Source organism: Onychostoma macrolepis, chromosome 25 (assembly GCF_012432095.1).
Source record: "Onychostoma macrolepis isolate SWU-2019 chromosome 25, ASM1243209v1, whole genome shotgun sequence".
In the NCBI taxonomy this organism is placed as follows: Eukaryota; Metazoa; Chordata; class Actinopteri; order Cypriniformes; family Cyprinidae; genus Onychostoma; species Onychostoma macrolepis.
Genome location: NC_081179.1, coordinates 17,407,460 through 17,429,130, shown reverse-complemented (window position 1 = coordinate 17,429,130; position 21,671 = coordinate 17,407,460). Strand labels below are relative to the sequence as shown.

Sequence of the window (21,671 nt, the reverse complement as noted above, 5' to 3'; positions counted from 1 at the left end):
TGAAAATGAAAACTGACAATGAAAAAAATGTATTTCATAAAATATTTCATATTTTAAATGTATTTCATATTTCATTTTTTTCCCTGATTGTTTATTTTAAATAGTGTAAATGGTGTATTTTATGCATGCTTTATGTATTAAATTAATATCATAAATATGTGACATAATAATGTCTATAACAAACAAGTATCTTGATGCATAAATTTTATATAAATTATATTTTAATTACTAATTATTACAATAATTGTAATGTTATATATTCAAGTAAAATGTGTATTTAATAATGCTAAGTTGTTTTTAAGTTTAAATCAGGATCATTTAAAGGTAGTACAAAAAAATAACAAACAAATACAAACTACCTTGGTATATAAATACCTTACAATTTAAACATTTATTTTCACAATTCTGTAGTAAGAATAAGGTAGCAAAAATGTGGTAAATTGTAAAAAAAAAAAAAAAATGATGCAAAATTAAAAATAAGGCTGTGTTTTAGATAATTATTTTTGGGGGGTTGGTGTGACCTGAACATGTTTTGACCCAGTTGTGTGTGTGTGTCTTTGCTTCCAGGCTTCAGCGTCTGGTGAAGGATCTAGTAAAGCAGCAGCAGGGGCAGGACAGTGGCCAGTGGGCCAGTAACAAAGTGTCTGGCCTGGACAGAACTCTGGGAGAAATCTCCCGCATTCTGGAGAAACAGGTTTGTACATATATCTCATTATCTGTCTCTCTGGTCTGTTCTGATGTCCCTGTAGAGGGACATGCCATCTAAAATTATATTCCTGAAAAGACTCCAGAACTTTAATTCAGAGTGGAGTGCTATTTGCTGAACCTAGAAAGCTGGAGATACCAGTATGACTGAATGGATATATGATGTCTGCTGTTTAAACTGCTTTTTATCTGTTCATCTTTACTACTGCACAGTCACACCAGGATTCTTCTGGGACAGTAAGCATCTGAGCAGTGTTCAGACCAGTTTATGTCAGTGGCTTGGGGGGTTTATTGTCTGAAGTCTAGTCTATGTGGATTGAATGTGTATTTGTGTGTGTGTGTGTGTGTGAGAAGGGATTTGACTTGAAGATAAGCCTCTAGGCTGCTCTCAACACCGACTCCCCTGAACCGCCGGCTTTGGCTGCCGTCCTCCCCATCTCGCAGTCTATGCAGAGTATCGCTTTCCATCTCCAACTCTCTGCCCTCGGTTATTTGGTAATGAGGGCCAGGTTAGGTGCTTGTTTTCATTGCTGCAGATGTTATTAATTGGCGGAGATCCCCGTTTGTCAAACAGGCGAACATGTTTCCGAGCATTTGGCTGGCTACTGTTGTGCATTGTGGCTTTTACACAAAAAAAATGTTGGTTTTTCAAAAGTAAACATAATCCAAACGACTTAAGTTATAAAGCAGGGAAGCTTTTGAAGATGCATTTTGGCGATCACTCAAGTTTTTTTTAGTATGCTGCCATAACAGAGCTCTACTAATATCCCACAATTCAGTAAGAGCTGAAAGATTATATCCATCAATTATAAAAGAGCTGTTGACTTTTGGCGTATATGATAATGTTTTAAAAGATAAACTGTTCTGAAATTCAATTCAGCTCTTCATTTAAAAAGTTTCTTAATATGGTAATGATGATTAACGATAATTGTTTCACTGATAGCCAAATTTACTCTTGTAATCCACTGCATAGTGTTTGCTAAAGCATTGCGTAATGTTATCTTATAATTAGTGAAGTGCCTGAATTTAGTGTTTTTGTATGACAAACCGCATTTTCCAAAGAAACTCATTTGTGGGTTACCTGAACGACTAGTTGACTAATCAGTCTTAACTGGAACCCCTGTATAATTAGACTGGTTTCAGGTTCACTTGACTCCAGCTGAACCTTAGGGGGTGTTTACATAAGACATGTTTTTGCATCCAAAAATGGCTAAATAGAATGAAACGGTGCAGGAGACTTGAGACACAATTAAAACTTGGACGCTCGAAACGCTGTGTGTGTGTAGCTGGACACAAAAAGCTATGAGGAGTGACAGCAGTAAAAGGCCCATTCACACCAAGGGCGATTAACTATAATTATAAAGTTTTAACAATCCATCTAATTCTAAGAGAATAGGGAAGTCCACACCACAACTATAACTTTAATGCCACAGAAGAATAAAATCATTGGAATCCAGCTGATGAGCCATTAAAAACATTGACAGCCAATCCGAATCCACCCGACTGAACTTGAAGCAGCAGAAGTTGTAACTGCAGTTCAAGCTTATAATAAACAGAATGGTATTGTGCGTTGGTGTGGACACTAATATTGTTATTGTTTTAGTTATCTTCATAGTTTTTGTTCTTGCTGTGAACGGGCCTTAAAGGTTTCTTCTGAAGGAAGTGCTGTGTAAACTGGCTAAAAGCTAATGCTGTTAAAACAGAATGCAAATTAAAGCACTGCCACTAAAGTTAACAAACACTATAAAACCTAGTCTAGTCGCCTTGACTAATCAACTAGTCAGTATTTGGTCGACCATAATGACCCATCTCTAGGAAGCCTCTCTAGAAATGGATTGGTGACACGTCACATTTTGGTAATGAAACGGGACATTTACGGTTTCTGTTGATGCCATTCTGTAATACACTCATCAAATGAAGGGATGTGTGGTTTGGTGGGTGTGTTTGTGGGTGGATGGATGGTGCATTGATGGTGTGCCTGTATTGACCAGTGGGAGGAGATGTGGGTTGTTAATGGTCTTTCTGGAGGGAGAGGAGAAAGGTAAGAGAGACAGAAAAGGGTGGTGAAGCTGAGCTAATGGGTGAGGAGGAGGGCTGAGGGAGGGGAGGAGAGCAGATCATAAGCTGCTAGATTGGAGTGAAGGGGATGAAACGATCAGTTAAAATTAACCCAGCAGATTCTTTTAACAACCTGTTTATTATACCTTAAATCTGGCAAGGTATGTCTGAGGTAACTTAACACTTACAATATAACCAACATGCTTCAGATTCCCTTCAACAGATTTTCTCAGATCAGGCCTTGTCATCTCATCACCCTCTCCAGGCCCTGTACTGCTTAGAAGTGTCTCTGAATGACAGCTTCTATCAAGAACATGAGTACATTTCTTGTGTACTGTCCCTAAGGCCTCCTACACAAACTCGTTCTGGAGATTTCCACAGAGACCTTGCTTTAAAGAACTCCCGCCGTCTTTGTTTTTGTAAGTCGCTGGAACGGTGAAGTGCTTGTGGAAATGTCAGCTCCTCAGGCTCTTTCTTGTGGCCTTTTGGGAATAAGACTCTCTCTTAAGAGTACAGTATCTGGACTTCATTTAGACTGTCAGTCACAGCTGTGGATTCCTCAAACCCGGTTCCTGCAGTGTCCAGCTAAGGTCTGCACGCCACCAAAACTGGGCAAGTCTGTGAACCCTAGTTGTCAAGGCAGTTCCGCCTGTAATCCCAGGACAAAGTCAAATAAATACTCGTCTCCCTCTTTATTGGGAGTCTGCGTACACCCCTTCCCCCTCAGCGTCACCTCAAGTCATGAACGTTTAGATTATTTGACCTAACAAGCATCTCTCATGTCACTGACTCACCTACAGATTTGTTTTTTTTCTCATAGCCATATCTGATTCAGTCTCCACTTTCTCCACTAATTCCTCGAACAACACCAGACTCTCCGCACCCCTTCTAGCCCCTCAAGCAGTGCGGCCTCCCCCACTCCTAGTTCCTCATGCTGACTTTGCTTGGGCACAGTCTCCGACCTTTGCCCGCCTCTCCCTCTGAGCCCTCTAATGGTTTATTTTGTGTCAAACCAGGTTTCAGTTTGTCTCCGGGAGAACTGGCTGATCGAAGAGCCTTTTTTCCCTTCTTGTCGGTCAGGAATATTCAGGGGAGTTTCTTGTTCCTCTGATCTGCGCTCTCTTACCTTAGCGGAATGAGCTCACGTATTTACATTCTGCCAGGGAGTGTTTGTCACTGCTTTCAAATAAAGAACAGGCCAAGATCGACTGCCTTTATGACACTTGAGGGACTGTCAGGAACATTCTGGGTCTGCTGGGCCAGCCAGTATTTACATTTTCATTTGCCAGCTGTCAGGGGTTGGCTCCCCTTGGTGGCCAACTGGTGGCTAGCTGTACCTGATCAAGAGGCCCAAGGCTGTGGAAAGAGGCGCCAAGGGGCCCTTCCAGCATTGTACTTGCCCTCAATCCATGTTTGATGACCTGGGGTGGAGAAAGGATCTAGCAAATGTTGGCGGAAGCCTTGGTTGAGAGTAGAGAAGAACATTAGTGATTGACTATGTCAGTGTTGCTTGAAGATTATTAAGCAAGAGGTGAAGTCTGCTGTCCAATCCAATAGGTAGCCAAACTTTTACCTCCTGCCATATGTTTGATTCATTCCCAGATTGTATATAGCAGTGGTTCCCAACCTTGATACTGGAATACTCCCATCATGTGCCCTTTAGATGTCTCCCTAATCAAACACACCTAATTCAACTCATTAGAAGAAACTCCTAGACAAGAAATAGGTGTGTAAGATAAGGGTGACCTCAAAATGCAGAGTGTTGGGGGTACTTGAGGACCCAAAGTTGGCAACCACTGAGGCCAGTTGCATAAAATTATCCTCTGTATTAAGACTGTCTCTTTGGAACTAGTCTGACCAACTAGCAGTTAGCCAAGGGGTTTAATAAGTCTTATTTTTCGCATTCAAATTAGAAAATGTAGGTTTATATATATATATATATATATATATATATATATATATATATATATATATATATATATATATATATATATATATATATATATATATATATATATATATATATATATATATATATATATATATATATATATATATATATATATATATATATATATATAACCAACTTTAAAAAAAAAAAATTACCAATCTTAAAGAAGAAAATTAGACTTGTAAGGCTAGTCTAGCATTTTATGCAACCAACCTCTGGTCTTTTGTGTTAATTTATAAACATTCATGACATTCAAAACAACAAAAACACATACTTCAAGTGTATTTTCTAATCTTGCATGTTTCTTTTTTTTTTGTCTTCATCCTCAAAAACCAACCGATAAGAGAACAAATTGTAGTTGTTGGTTTTAGGATCATTGAAATGCATGACAGGAACTACATTTTTCAACAAGCCTCTTCATAAAGATGTGTGAGGTGATTGGGTGTTGCCTCACTGCTGCTGAGGGACAGGTCGAGCTTTAGGAATTAGCTAGTTAGTTTTTAAAAAAAACATGGACATAGTTTTACATTCCTTCACCATGTGCTGTCAGTAAGGTAATTTTCAATCCCTAATTGCCTAGTAATTCTTTTGTTCCACTTGGCTGTTGCTTGTGACTGTAAGAGAGTAGAGGATTCATGTTTCCCCTCAGGTGCATGTTTGAAGGGGCATGAAGACAGCTATTAGAAGACTCAGAAATCCATGGTGGAAAGAATTGCCCTTGGGTGGCTGATTTTTGGATATCAGCTTGATATTTGAACTAATAATGCTGTGTAGTTTTCCATGTTCTCGGTCAGGGGTTAAAAGAAGCACACCGTGAGTGAAACTTGGCAGTTTGTATACTCCAGAGTTAAAGGTTTATGATTCTGGCATGCACAGAATTTCTTGCTGATTTTGGGTTATGTAGCATGTACCGTGGTTCCAGTTTGTAACTGACATACACTCTTCAAAATTCCCAAGGTTCCTTTTGATAGTCTTCACTTGTTTCCAATGAACAGTTGGTTTCTATTGTTATCCTAAAACTGAACACTTCCTCCTAAATTGTTTCTTGCTCCCACAAATGATCTTCCAGTGTGTACTTAAATGTCTGCTATTAAACCTTGTAAAAAACAACTTATTGCTTTACTCTCTGCAATGCTCTTGATGTGGTTTACAGCTCTTTTCCTTTCTTATGTCAGCACAGGCCTCTTCACTAAATGGGAACAGTGTTTATGCTGCTTTTGTGTATTTCTATACTTCTTCTTGAGAACAAAACACAGACTTGTACCTCGTCTGCATGTCAGCGCTCTTATTCATTCGGAGATTTGAAGCTGTCGCTGTAACTGGAAGGGGGCATGTTTACATCAGTGTGCCACTTGCCAAAAGATGGATGGGCCTAAGACGGAACCTTGGTGAACCCCTCCGTCAATGAGCACCCCAGCCAGTTGTTCTCCATCTGTTGCAAGAAGGGGGATGCTGCATTTTAGGAGCGTTCCCCTCCCCCTGACTTTTCATGTCGGCTAATTAGAGTGGTTTGTAGGAGGTGAACACACAGACACATCCAGCCCTCCCTCCCACTTAACGCATACCCCACACCCGTACCCTTGTCCTGGCCGGCCAGCGGGAAGCGCAGCTGCCTGGCCCTTTGATTAGCCTTGCCTAAAATGGCCACTCTTGTTAGTAATTGGATAAGATTGTTCAAGCTGTATAATTTAGATTTACTCTGCACCCTCCCTCCTCTCTAACCATCTGATGTATCTTCAGGTCTTCTGTTTGAATTCCCTATTCCCTATAGTAAATGTAAATGTAGAAAAACGCATTATAGTGTCAGTGGAGTGTTTGTTGAAGGAGGTCAGTATACCAGGCAAATCCAACAGCACTCTGTGCACAATCAAGGATTAGTACCAGCTTTGCACATCACTTCCAAGCATGTTTTTTTATGACATGCCATGTGATGTTTTGTCATATTACAGTCTGCCTCGATGATTAATGTGATTGTGTAGTATCGTGACCAAGTTCACAAATGAATTCAGAGTGGAGACGCCACACCAGGTAGCTTTGTTTAACACTGCTGCTGAACTGTTACATACTGCTTTTGGACCGACTTTAGCTAGCATTTGTGTTTATATTCATGAAGCACTTTGATTATTTAAAGCAGTAGGCTTGATTTTATATATTTTTTATTTTTTTTCTTAAATCTTACTCACTATTTCTGTTGTTTGTAGTGGCAATGAGTTGTTTTGTTCTGTTGCCAGAAAATCGCACGAGTGGAACACAGTGCCTCCTTAGTTATGTAAGATACAAATGGCATGTTAACACATTATTCCTGCTATTGTAGAGGCATGCTGGTCGCAAATAAATAAACATTTGGGTTGCTCGTCTGACGTGGCCTGCTGAAAAGCAGTATCAATGCCAGATGACTATTGAGAATGGGAAGCCCCTGGCAGCATGTTAAAGTTGCATTTTTGGTAACAGAAGTGCACAACAGTATATGTCGTTTAGAAGATTAACTTTAATATTTTTGCACAGGCTTTTCAGTTTACTTCAGAATCAGTTTAATCAAATACAGGTATGTTATTTCTCGCATGTTTTATTTTGACTGATTGTAGCAGAATAAGACATTTATGTATAGCTTGTAATGAGACATTTTTATTCTGCTTATAATTGCCATTTGTTTCTAGGTATACTGCATTACTGTACTTAATGCAAATGATTCAAAATATTGTTTGAGTACTGTTGAAATTGAATATTTTTACATTACAGTTCAGAGGCAAAAATTGTCCTTTTCACCCCTTGTAATTATAACTTTTTTTTTTATAAGTATCGAAGTACTTTGACTCTTGACACAATAACTTAAATATGTTTCTCTGTACTTTTTACAGCTCTGTCTATTGCTCAAACAAGGCCTTTCTCCTTACTTTCCATATTGTATTAATTAGATTCCTTGCTAAGCATGTATTTCGTTAAACTCTTTGTATCTTTCTGCACAATCTAATGTTTATCATCTCATCTTCAATCCCTTTTCTGAACTCCTCCAGATTCCAGATCCTTTGCTCAGCATGGGGATCTGTCAGTAAGCCAGAAGAGGGCAAGGTGAGACACCTCCCTCTGGACTGAGTTCCACACGCCATCACCGTACAGGCCCCAGCTAACCCCTCCAAATGCCTCTTAAATAGGCCACCATGAGCGGCCAACCCTCCTGCCTCTGGAGCATTTGACAGGGCTGTACTGATGGGTGCGCTGCGAACCCACTTGATTTACTGTTGCGACCTGGGTTCGTCCTCACGCTATAGGCAGCGAGGCTCCATGGCCGTCTTCACCTAGCTGTCAGTGAGCTTTTTCTTAATCCCAGCCGCTGTTCAAGCGTGCTCCACCTTTGGTGTATCTGACAACAAGCTTGTTCCAATCTCTTAACCCTGGCAAAGGTTCAGCCTTCTCTTTGCCACCGGATCTCCAGGAATGAGTCTTTGGCGGCACTTGTGATTGACAAGAGAGGAGCTTATATGTAATTTTGCAAAGCGCTTCCTCTGTTTGCTGCTCAATATGTTCAGGCTTGTTGGCAGCCCCCGCCATCCCCTGAACAAAAACATCTTGAAGTGCCTGACTTTGAGTGCCTTCACATAGCGTACGAGAATCTGACCTCATTATATGGAGTAGGTGCAACGTTCTCTGTTCTCTTCTTCTCTTCTTCTCTTCTTTGCTCTTCGATCCTGCAAATAAATGACTCAACTGCTGTCACTTTCAAATTCAGAGTTGTTGATTTATGTGTCATTTTGTAGCAACATTAGGGTCGAACTCATCGCCAACCTCTGAGGCGCTTACTTCCTTTTCTCAAAGTAAGGGAGCTGGGGAATTTGGACTCTTAAACCATATGACTCATTTAAAGGGGTTCCACTTTGAACTTTAAAGAATTTTATGATGCAAGTAAAAATGTACCATCTGTAAACAGTTTGATTTGAGAAGCACGTCAGTTAAATGACTGTTTTACGTCTCTTCTTACTCAAAGACGCTCATTCGCTCCGTATGAGTTTCAGGCACAGTTTGGTTGACCCTCCTCTTAAAAGTTTTATGGCTGGTATCTATGATAACCAACAACTGAAGATTGCATTTGAACCTTGACAATTAGAAAATCCTGAAATAACTTCAAATGCATGCAGGTCAATGACGTGATGCTCATATTTTGTCATACGGTATCTGTTAATGTTTTGAAAATGTTAAAGGTGCCATAGAATGCATTGATACAATATTTTAAATTGTTCTCTGATATCTACATAGAAGGTATGTGGCTTAGGTAAGGGCAAAAATTCTCCAGAAAAGGTTATACATGATCATTTACAACCCTAGGATTTCTCCCTAGAATGAAACGGTCTGTTAGTACCTTATTTGGAAGGGTCATGATTAATAATGTTGAGTTCTGCTCTGATTGGCTGTTTCACAGTGCGGCTGGTTTCAGTAGCTCACACAGCAGGAAGGAAACACAGGGAGGAAAAAATATATTTCAATACTTTTTCGCGCAGTTATATCGTTGGGTAATTATACTTTAAATAAAATGCGGGCATAAGGGAGCCGCTATTAATATGCTGGGCATTGAAACCGCTTTTGAATGCACGATCACTTTTTAGTTTCACTTTCACTTTCGAGATTCGCGATCACAAGTACTCTGTTTATACTATGGAGGAGCAGTACTTGCCACACATTTTACAAGATCAGATGCTTGTCAGTGATGCTCAGGATCTGTAAATCATTCTCCATCATCCTCAGTCATCTTTCCTTACTCTGTTTATGTGGTAAGTGAAATCTTCTGTACTGTAATGTAACAGGCTACCGCTAGCAAGAAGCTAACCATGCCCCTTTAGTGGCTCGCGTTATTTTATTAGAATGCGTTATTTGCTTTTCGTGCCTTTCTGAATACAGACACCAACCCATCACTGCCCTGCACAGCCTGGAACATAACATTTATTTCCATCATCTGCCATTTTCGCTGTTGTCCTCGCTTGTTTCTTCACAATACCTGGAGAACTTCTGATGATTCGGCTGGCGGCTGGACTAGAACATGGGCGGGTATATGCAAATGTTGGGGGCGTAGTGATCCTGACTGTTACGTCGCAGTCGGTGTTATGTTCTGATTCGCCTATTTTTCAGTGGTCTTTTGTATTCATGAGATTTACATAGAGGAAACAGTGGTGTTTTAGGCTCACGGTATGTCATTTCCATGTACAGAATTGTTATTATTCAACTATGCCAAGGTAAATACAGTTTTCCATTCTATGGCACCTTTAAAATTTTATTCACAGTTACTGAATACTTTTTATTTATTTTCAGTGAGCATATTTTTTTATTTTGACAGTTTTTATAGGGAGGGATACAACTGTTCTGATATAATAACGAAGAAAAAACTTAAGTAGCTTGGCATAATCTGTTATTATTTGCATGTTTAATATTTGCAAAAACTGTTCAACGTCATTTGGTGTAACCAACATGCAGAAAAGAAAATAATAACAGGAATCATAAGGAGGACACTTGCAGGCCCTCATTACTATGTGTCAAGGTCAACAAGTCTCTAGAAATATCAGATAATTTGACCTTTTTTATGAAGAGGCAAGGTTAGTTTAGATTGTAAATAGTGTTGGGCAACGATTAATCACATCCAAAGTAAGTTTTTGTTTATATAACGTGTGCGTGTGTACTGTGTATGTTTTTATGTATATATGAAGACACACACATACAATATATATTTTGAAAATATGTGGTGTAACTCTCTTAAAGCAATGATTTATGAATGAATTAATTCATGATACTTGGGGAAAAAAAACATTTTACTTCAAAAAAATATATAAAATTTATATTTATAAATATGTATATTCAAATGCGTATTCTCACAAGGAACATATCGCTTTTTACATGGTTGCACCACATGACATTCTTAAAATCATCATAGTGAAACTTATTAAAAATGGTATAAGAGTTTTTCAAAATCACTTCATGAATGCAAAGATCACATTCCTAGGAACTTTGTGCATGTATTTTAAATAAAAGTTTATCTTTATTTCTTTTTTTCTCAGTCTTTTTTGACTGTCTCAACAGTCTTTGACTCATGCATACTGTTGGCTCAGTTGTGAATTTGTGACGTAAAAGTTTTTTTTTTTTTTTTTTTTTTGTCCAGTCTACATTTTGACTCATTCTATGTATTCCCTAAGCTCTTCTTTGTCAAACCAGACCACCCCTGCTTTGTGTGCAGATATGCGCGTTTGTTGTCTTGCGTTGGTTTTTGGTTGCTGTGGGGGGGCTGGGAAGGGTTGTTCACTTTTGAGATTTAGCAGGAATTCTCTGGGGATCACTTTGCTTCAAATTTCACTCCAGCTCCCCTCTAGAAATCAGGAGGTGGGCAATGAGAGGATACCACCAATGCCAAAACAATGTGATACTTGAGTCTGCTCGCCTCTCCATGTTTCTGACTGTTTCTCTCTTGTCCCTATCTCTCTTTTTCAGAATAATGCAGATCAGGTAGCGTTTCAGGTAGGAGGGGGTTTGTCTGCACTGGAACAGATCCTACAGGTTGTCACCACGGCCTGCAGTCCCACAGCAGTACCCCGTATTCCTCTCAAGTGAGTACCAACTTAGAAGCACAGGTTCAACTTCACATAATGTCTTTTTTTTTTTTTTTTTCAATAGTTTTCAATAGTGCATTGACTGCTCTTGCACTTTTCTCTTTCAGGAGTTTAGGACATAGAGTATTAAACATGCTTATTCGATAACAGTTTTATTTCCTATTTGGGTTTATTTATACGCTTTATTGGTAACACTTTTAGAATAGGGAACACATTCACTATTAACTACGACTTTTCCCTCAATAAATTCCTAATTTGCTGCTTATTAATAGTTAGTAAGGTAGTTGTTAAATTTAGGTATTTGGTAGGATTAGGGATGTAGAATAAGGCATTAATATGTGCTTAATTAGTACTAATAAATGGCTAATATTCTAGTAATATGCATGCTAATAAGCAACTAGTTAAGAGACATTAAACAATGTATTAAACAATTTTATGATGTTACATCTGTGTTTAACCTCAGAATGATCTCAAAGTAAAAAGAGGTGCTAACACCTGTTTTGTGGTGGCTGTGCTTTAAAATTAAATTATAATCTTAATTCAAGTGATGAAGGATTTCTGAAGTCTGACAGTAATCAAGTGTTGAGTACTACTGCCTGCTTTAAATGTTTCAAAATGATTAAAAGTTGAAAACATTTGTTAGAAATCTAGAAAAGTAATCAAGTATAATCAGTTACATTTACTTCAATAACGTAATTGAATTAGTTACACTACTACTTACAATTTAAACAAGGTAACTTGTAATCTGTAACCGGTTACATTTCCAAAGTAACCTTCCCAACACTACTTGTATTCATTCTAAATGTGTGAATTCACCATTAGCCTTGCTGGTGTGAAAATAAATAGTTTAACACCCTTTTTAAACATTTTCACTGTTTTTATAAAATGGACTCTCATAAATCACGTGACACAATGCAATTCAACTTTTTGTGAATTGTATTAGATGCATCTGCCACTATAATATAATGTCTTGAATTTATCTTCAATTTCTTACTTTTCTAAGCAAATTTTATTGTGTTGTATATGCGATTAATGTTAAAATAGTTGTGTCCCTTCTTAAATCAAATATACTCAAAAGTCTTTTCTTTAGAAATCCTATATTTGGCCTTTTCTGTGATGGTGATAAACGATGATGAAATTGGCAGGATTGGGATCAGGAAACCGCTAGGCCACAGCTCTGAATTGTTAAAGTCTTGCATGAACTGTCCTCTTAAACACAAAACACTTTTTATTCTTGCTCACAAACTCCGAAATATTTTGTCATCTTCTGATCATGATTTGTGGCCTCCTTCCAATCCCACAAAGTGACTCCGGCTCAGCTGTGAAGTCATTTCCCTTCTTTCCAGCGCTCTGCATCACAATAAATTTATAATGAATAAGAATGTTCCTTGTTTAGAAAATCAAAAGCATTGCTTTTGGATCATCCATTTTGCACTCTTCCCTTGGCCCCTCGCTGGTATACAGAAAGCACATTTGTCCTATCCGTCACTTGGAAATGGGAGTCGGGTTTGAATAGTGGGTCTGGAACTAGTGGCGTTGGCCAGTAGATAACCTCAGAGAGCGGCTATTTTCACTAGAGAGAGCTCCTAATGGACTTCAATAGCCTCTTTGCCTTCCTCATTAGCATTTGCTGTTTTCCAAATCTCCCTTAATGGAGAAATGCTACTTATATTTATAATGCTTTTACAGGCCATCTAGTGTTTATTGATTTTTCTCTCTCATACTCTCACTCTCGTTCTCTGCGCCTCCTTGTCGTTCAGTCATTAATTCCAGAAAATTTGAAGTGGGCCTTAATATTATAATGAATTTTTATGAACTTCAGTTTTTGAAGAGGTTGAAATTGCATTGCATTCGACTCGATTAGTTCACCCAAAAAATAAAAAACAAAGTCATTATTTACATGCTAGTGTCACTGCAAACCCAAATTTCTTTCTTTAATGGATCGCGAAAGGAGACAATTTTAATAAACGGGTCCGCTCTGTCGTTCCACGCATTTACACTGAATGGGGACTGGAGTTTTAATGTTTAAAAAAATAAAACATAACACATACAAGTATTTTATATGAATATTCCAAGTTATCTAAACGAGTACATTAGATTTTTTATAAAAAAAAAAAAAAAAGACAAAAATTAGATAATTAGAATGAATTGTTCTTTTGAATGAATCGGTTGATCCAGTTCACAAAACCTGAATGATTTGTTCACTAATCAGACCGATTCAGTTCTCAAGTTCAGCTGACTGACTCGTTGATCCAGTCATGGCCGTTAACAGCTCACCGGAGGAGAAAATTGTTAGTGAATTATGATTTAAACTTCGATCTGTACCGCACATAAAGTTATATTTCAAAAGACTTAGAATAGAAAGCATATGGACTACTTCTATGGTTCTTTTGCATCATTAATGAATTTTGAAAGCTTCAGTCCTCATTGAAAAGACTGAGCAGCACGTTTTTAAAAATCTCTTCTTTTGTGTTCCATGGAAGAAAAAAAAAAACTTAAGGGTTTGGGGAAAACATGAGGGCGAGTAAATAATGGCAGTTTTTGTTTTTTGTGAACGGTTACTTTAACCTGTGTGTGTGTGTGTGTTTGTGGCATGTTGGGTCAGGCTGTGCAAACACATCCAGCGCTATCCTCCTCTCTTGTTTTGAAAGATCCACTTGACACGCTCAGGAGGAGGTAAAGATCTCTGAGGCATTTCTGTCATTCTCCCACGTCCTGTCCAATCAAATGCTGAAGTGGTCCCTCTTCGAGGATAAAAGAGTCGCCTCACTTTCATGACAGAGGTTCAGCCCTGTCTTGACTTGTTGAAAAGTCCTCTGCCAAGCATGAAGCAAAGTACAATGGTTATCCTTAGATCCAAATTATCAGTGAATAAGTGTTTGACTCTCTAATGTTCCATGCTGTGTCAGTGCAAGCTAATGCGTTCTTTATACAAAATAATTAAAAAAAAAACTATACACAACTAGGGCTGTGCAATATAGATATGATCATTTTAATTTTAGTAATTTTAATCTGTCTCAATAGGTTTCAGCTTTCTAAATATCATATTGATATTTATGTATTTGCTTAATATAATTATTAAGGGTGTGTTTTTTTTTTTTTTTTTTTTTTTAAACCAAATCTTAAATGAATCATAAACACAAAGAATGAATAAACACAAGGAGTATTTAATATTTTCTTTTATATGTCCCAATATAATAAGAAATGTTGAATTTTAATTTTTTATATAAATAATAATAATGATGATAGTAATATATTTTATATATTAAAATTATAAAAGGAAATGGTTGTGCTGCTTAATATTTCCCCCTTTTTCCATACTTTTAACAGAAGAGTGTATGTGCAAAAATGGTCAGGACATTTTTATTTTAATATTAATGTAAAGCAATATTAAGGAAGTAATTTTTAGACATAAATAAAATAAAAACTAATAATATACAATATTTTCTAATTCAGCTGTACACCAATAGGGCTGGGTAATATTCGATATTACTTTAACCTGTCTCAATATGTTTCAGTGTTATATCTTGAGATAGATATAGATCATATCTATATCTATCTATCTATCTATCTAAATATATAAATAATTTGTTTAATTTTAAGGGTGTTTTTCTTTGTTTATTTTTAGAAAAAATAAATAATTATGAAATGCTCTTTTCTCAATTTTTTCATTTTTTCTCACTATATGAACATATTTAATAAGTATTTGATATTTTCTTTAATATGCCTCAATATAACAATCAGCAATAAACAGCAATGCTAAGCAGTATATGTACATGAAAATATAATAATAATTATTATATTTGGATTATATTTAGATTTAAAATAAAAAGAAATGGTTGTGCTGCTTAGTATTTTCCATGCATATATATATATATATATATATATATATATATATATATATATATATATATATATATATATATATATATATATATATACACACACATACACATACATACACAATTTGAGGAGAGGAAGTTTCTATGAATTTTTAAATGTAATTTTATTAATATTAAGTAATCTTTTGATTTGATATACATTGTAATTTTGTCAACTTAATGGTTAGAACACAACAGGTTTGAGTCAGTATTGCATAATGTTTTTTTTTTTTTTCTACTTTCTTTCGGTGTCCTACATTGTTTCTCCTCCTTGAATCACCTCATCTCTCTTCTTATCACTCTCTCTGTGTCCTAAGGCTATACGGTGCTGAACCTGTGATAACCTTTAAGGGGTCAGATTATTCCTGCATGTTTCCACTAGCTTCTCAAAGAAGTGAGTGGAGCTCCAGGTGGCTTGCCCTGGTGTTGATGGCGCTGCCTGGCCGGTCGCTCTGGGATCGGTGGAAAATGTCCAAAAATCATCCACATCTTTGTTAGCAAGTTCTGGGAAATTTCATGAACGAAGAACCGCAAAAAAGCTCTTAAATACCAGACTACTGCAGTTTTGCAAATAATTGATTAAATTTCCACTAAAATTGCAAGCTTAGACAATTCGCTGGAAGACAATCTGTCTCCATGAATTCTTGTCAGCAGTGACTTTTGCTATGGCACCAGGTGTCTGTGAAGGGCACGGTGCAAGCAAATACGTGCTAATCGTTCCCCCTCATCTGCACGCTATAATGGTTGGCTCAGACGCTAACCCTTACAGCAACGCTAGTTTATCTATTTACTGTAATGCTGCGTATCGATCGCCTCCTTTCAGATAAGCTGAGTGATTTACAAAAAAGAACAACTACGGAGATGCCGTTGTAATATTACCCCCATGGGAGAAGGATTCCATCTTGTTAGCATTACATTAATGGGCTAATTCCACAGTGAGGTTCCGTTAATGTCCCTGTGCAACCCTGCGGCTTGGAGCTGAGTGTTTTGGAGGGAATCGACGGCTAAGAAGGAAATGGGGTCGGATGTCTGGAGCAGGAAGGCCATTTTGTTTGCATGAGTAAACCAAGGATAGTGAGCCGGCCCAGGAAACTCATGCAACAACCTGAACGTTAACCTGCTCACTAGCTTTTAAATATTACGAGATTTTGACGTAAAAGGGAGCATTAAATGGTCAGGTCGGTCAGTGCTTGTGTATGTGATTTATGTTGCAATTGTCAAATGCTTGTTTGTAAAGTTAGAAATTATAATAATTATAATTTTTAATTTATATTTTAGAAGTTAAATTATTCAAATAAATTAAAGTGATTTAAGTGTTATTGTAGAAAACTGTTATACGGAACTCCAATTTCCTAATTGAACAATCAAGAGTTGTCATATTTGTCAATTAATTCAGTTTAAAATTATGAGGAAACATTTACGTTCATAGAACAGAGAAGTGGATTTGAGATTTGGGTCACTATTTTAAGGACTTATCTTTTGATGTGTGCATTTGTTATGAAGGTGTGTTTTTAGGCATCAGACTGGTCTATGATGACATTGCAAACAATGTATTTAGTGACATTTCAACCTTTAAATTAGTAGAAGATTATGCATTACTCCCAAAATGTAAAGGGAGACCAATCTCAAAACTACTATTCTCAGCTGCTGCTAGAGCTAGTTGAATGCTCTGTGTTAGTATATGGCATTTGGCTTCCACAATGACTGCTGTGTTCTAGATTATGGGCAAAAATAAATTGCATTCAGCATTAAGACTCAAACCTCTACTCTTCCAAAACAACATTTGTCTGGGACCAGGTGGTCAGGTTCACCATTAGTAGGAATTTTTATTTACACTCAGGCTTAATGTAGTTTTTCAGTCCATCCAGGAAAAGACAAGTTCCATTGTCTCCCAGTAGGGGTCACTGGTGAGGAGGAGAGGGGAAGTCAGTGCTGTAAGGTGGGCACTGGACCAGACTGCTGTCAGCGCACAGTCCCCTCTCTTACAGAATGGAGCTTAATCCAGTCACACTCATCCCTAGAGCCTCACACACACTCACAAGTCCACAGGTCACTCCTAAATGAGTTTCACAAATGACTTTTAGTAAAACTACTCCTTCTGAACAGCAACAGGAAATCACTGAGGTCTTACACACATCAGTGAAATTTCAGAGCACTTGCGACTACTAAACTGATTGCCCGACTCCGTTCGACTTCGGCTGTCTCACTTTTCTAAGTGGAAGTGAACGCATTGACGCGCCACTGCCTGTCACATCAACCTCCATGTCACATGATGACTAAATGTGCCCAGTGAAAGCTTCTCGCAAGCTCTCTCCAAGTGGTTTCATTTCAGGATGCCATTATGTGGCATGTCTATCTGCGCGCATGTGTGTGTGCACGCCGTGTGGTGCGTGACAGCTTGCCGGGACTTTTGCCCCAGCTTATGGCCAGCCTTTTGTGGAACAGCGGGCCGAATGGGTGTCTTGGAATCATTCAGGATATCAGGAAAGATCAACGGTAGAATCAAATTAAATGTCATTTGGATTGCAATGAAAGGAAGGATTGTTTGACAGGCGGATTTGCTCGTCACCTTTTCTCATCGGCTTCAGATCCGTTTTCTGTCCCTCAAAATTTTTTTTTTTTAACCACTTCCTGTCGAAAAGCGGGTATAGACGTTATACTAGCAGTCGAAGTCTTAGCTTACCTTTACACCAGGAGCGTTTAGTTCTGCACCTGGAGGCCACCTTCCAGCAGAGTTTAGCTGTAGCCCTAATTAAACACACCTGAACCAGCTAATCAAATTTAGAAATACTAGAAATTTCCAGGCAGATGTGTCAAAGCTAAACTCAAGAAAGTGGCCCTCTAGAAGTAGGATTGGACACTACTGTCTTACACTTTCCTCAATTGGTAAAATGTGGCACAAGCATAATAGATAAAAGCATATACCTTGAATGCGCTGTCAGTTGCTTTGAATAAAAGCGTGAAATGCAAATATAGGGATTATGCTGACAGATTTGGAAATGTGAACTACAGGCCCAAGTAAGCCTATTTTCCTGCTTGATAGCCAATTTACATGGATGACACTCCGAGACCTTTACATATCTCACCATTTGTGTTACTGGCCATGTCCAGGTTTGTTTGTGCAGTGCTTTAAATGGTATAACATGATATCTTTACCTTCTTAAAGAATGTTCATTTTGTCTCTAAAGAACAAGATCATGCCGATGTTTCTTGCAGAGAAACGGCAACTTTAGGCCAGACAGACAGTCTAGGGGTGTTCTCCCCCTCATCTCGAATTCTTCTTAGCCATCTGCTTCCCTGTCTCTGAGCTAGCCTATGGATTTCAGAATGGGTTAATTCAGTTCCAGAGGTCAGTCCAATGACCCCCATCCAGGCCAGAGGCCACCCAAGCTGAGGAGCAGCCCTCAGGGGGTGAGGTGAATGGGGATAGAGAAAGGCAAGGTGTAGAGGACGGAGCCCTGTGGCACACCTTAAGCAAGTCCGCACCCCTTGTGTTCATTGACTAATCGGGGGGGCAGATTTTCATGGTTAGCCGAGGTTAAGCCAGTTTGAGTAGGTGAGGAGATCACAGTGCTTATTATCTGCAGCTCTCTAGCTGTTATCTCTTGCCATCTAGCATACTCTTTCTCTCGGTGGCCCTTCTTTTCCTCTTCTGTGCAATACAGCACTATAGAGACTATCTCCATTGGTTAGCTAGGCAACTTTAATCCTATGTCTACAAGATAATGCTTCATTATGGGCAGATTAACAATATGCCTGTTGTTTGTAGACCTGGTGGCCTGTGGCAGAGCTCACATCACGTTGTCAAAACGTAACTCGCGACAAGGGAATCTCGGATCAACTCAGGTAGAGGAATGCCGCGTGCTCATGGGGACGACCTGGCACATGTGGGGCAGTGTTACATACTTCTCGAGTAACCTGAGATGGACTACAATGGCACTTCACCAAATTGCTCCTCAAAATCTTTGACGCAGGCTGTCATCGTCACGGGGAGAGACAGGCAGAGGCCATGCGCGGCGGGCCGGTGTTGGATGTCATGCTAATCATCGTCAATTAGAGGAGAGCAAGCTGGAAAAGCACCCCGGTTTATGGCTAGCAGTGGGCTGGGGTGTAAGGATATCATTTCAAGCAGGACAGTGACAGCTTCTAAGTATCTAACGGGTTTTAAGATGATGGATGGTTTGAAAAAACTTCCTATTACTCAGACAGTAGCAGCATGAGGTGTTTAACGCAGTCAATTTAGCAGGTAGATGAGGTGTCTGTGTAAGCTGACAAAGCTCATATAAAAAACAAAATGTGTACGAACCACATCACCACAACTGTTGTTTGATTTCATGCTCATTTTATCATCAAAAGCTGCAGAATATACTGATGTAGCATGAAAGGAAAAACTTGGATATTCAATGTGATAAACACCCAAAGATAAATGGGAACGGGCCGCAACCAACCACATTTCTGCAACTAAATCACCGTAATACATGTACTATTGTGGTATAAAAAAAAACATCTCCGGTTCTAGCACTTAATGCTGTCAAAAGCATATGAAAATGAATGGACACTAGATCGTTCTCTCCTTTTATTCATCAACAGCAGCAAAATAGTTTAGTAATGCCAAAAATGGTTTAGACACTGTACTTTGCGTTATTGTCACTTTTGTGGTTAGCGCTCATTTATGGCCAGATGTCACATTAACCAAAATTGTGTTTTTCATACTGCACAAGTTAAAACGTTAAGAAATCATTTTGTGCTTTTTTTTAACTAAGAAGAGATGGCAAACTTAATTCATATGAAAATAAAGCCTTAGACATAGATACTTGTTTGATAGGTTATTAGATTTGATAGTTTAGTTTATTAATGTCTAAAATTTAGACATTGTCACATTTTTGTTTCCTTTTATGGCAAACAGAGATAAACAAGGAGCTATAGGTAGCTCTCATTTATTGTCGGATATCGATCACATTAACCAAAATGGTTTCTTTTTCATCATACTGCAGAAGTGATTGTGTATTTTTTGACAAATTAGAAAATAACTTATGGTAGTCTTCGTTAATGCTTATTAATTGTCATACTATACGTTTATCACTTACAAAGTGTTAGAAACAGTTTTAAACTAGACAGGCTGAAATGGTTTTTATTGCTTTTGACAATTAGCAGAGCTGACAAACAAGTAATTTTTTATAATTATCTGACAAAGTGCTACAAGCAGTTAGGTGAGTTAATGTGATATTCCATCACTACTGGTGATTAGCCAAGTGAGATTTCAATCAGTAGCTATGCTTAGCGTTCATTCTTCGTGACATGTCTGACATTTTTTGTGACAAACTCGGTTTCTGGCACTTCATGTGTACGTGCATTTTACAATTAACAAAAGCTAGGTAGAGCAACTTGTTTGGTAGCTTAACTTCCTAACTTGCGTAGCATTTTCCTGACATTCTGCTGCTACTTTTTTTACCCCAAATGCTCTTATTTGTTTCATACCGGGGGTTCAGTGCAAGCACTGGGGGTTGGTGTTGAGATTTGGCTAGTCGACAGCTGTTTTACACTTTAATAAGATTAGTGTAAAGAAATTAGTCGTGTGCTCTATAATCTGCCGTTTAACCATGCGAGCCACCTGGGGCTGCCCCACCCCCACTCCACACATTCCTCCCCACACGTTACTGGACAGGCATCAGATAGCCTCGGTCGTACCTTCAAAAACCCTGTGAACGTGCGTCTAGATCAGGTTTACCGTGAATATTTTATGAGCTCATGCAAGAGTTTGTAGCTCAATAACGCAAAAGTATTCTAAATTTGGTACTTTTTATGGAATGGTTTCATGTATGTAGCTTGGCTGTTTTATTTTAAATATTAAAATATACATTTCTAATGATCAGTTTGTTTAATACTTAAACTTTATATAAATTTTATGTTTTGGGGTAGAGATTTTATTTATTTATTTATTTTTTTCAACTAGTAAAATTGTTTATAACTAAGCTCATTAGCTTTTATAAATCTGAACTAAAAATAGTTTTTCACACTTGTTAGCACAATTTCGGTGCTAACTACAATAATGTTATAATGCGGTACAATAATGCGGTACTACAATAATGTGATAATCTTGTGTTTAAGCCCTCAATCCACTGTTTATATTTGAGAAGCCGACGTGAACCTTGACACTGAGGCCTGTCATTCAATCCTTGCCTGGACATTTGACACTTATCCTTTTAAAAACTTGCCTAGAAACAATATGGATACCTGGAATTCCATGACAAACAGAGATGAGACATAATTTCCTGTACTTAAAAAGTGTAGAGCGCAGATGTTAAAGTTGTGGAGGATGTTTTAGGTTTCAATTAGCCAAAACCTGCTCGCTCCAACAGTCACATTGAGAATGTTTGAGCATTTGATGGAAAGAATAAAAAAATAAAAAACTGTTTAAAGTTGCACAATTGACGCTATGGTGGAAAATCAGTGTGGCTGAAGCAGTCCTGGTCTGCTGCCCAGAGTGCACAG

The 21,671-nt window shown here is 38.1% G+C and overlaps 1 protein-coding gene across 5 annotated transcripts in view; it reads left to right on the top strand.

Moving 5' to 3' along the window:
- Window positions 1-21,671, top strand: part of scaper (S-phase cyclin A-associated protein in the ER) — a 109,051-nt gene that overhangs the window by 50,991 nt on the left and 36,389 nt on the right. For all 5 annotated transcript variants that reach the window (XM_058766562.1, XM_058766563.1, XM_058766560.1 and 2 more), the window contains 2 exons: window positions 568-694; window positions 11,180-11,295. In XM_058766562.1, the coding sequence (XP_058622545.1) occupies window positions 568-694; window positions 11,180-11,295 (243 nt within the window). The remainder of the gene's footprint in view (window positions 1-567; window positions 695-11,179; window positions 11,296-21,671) is intronic.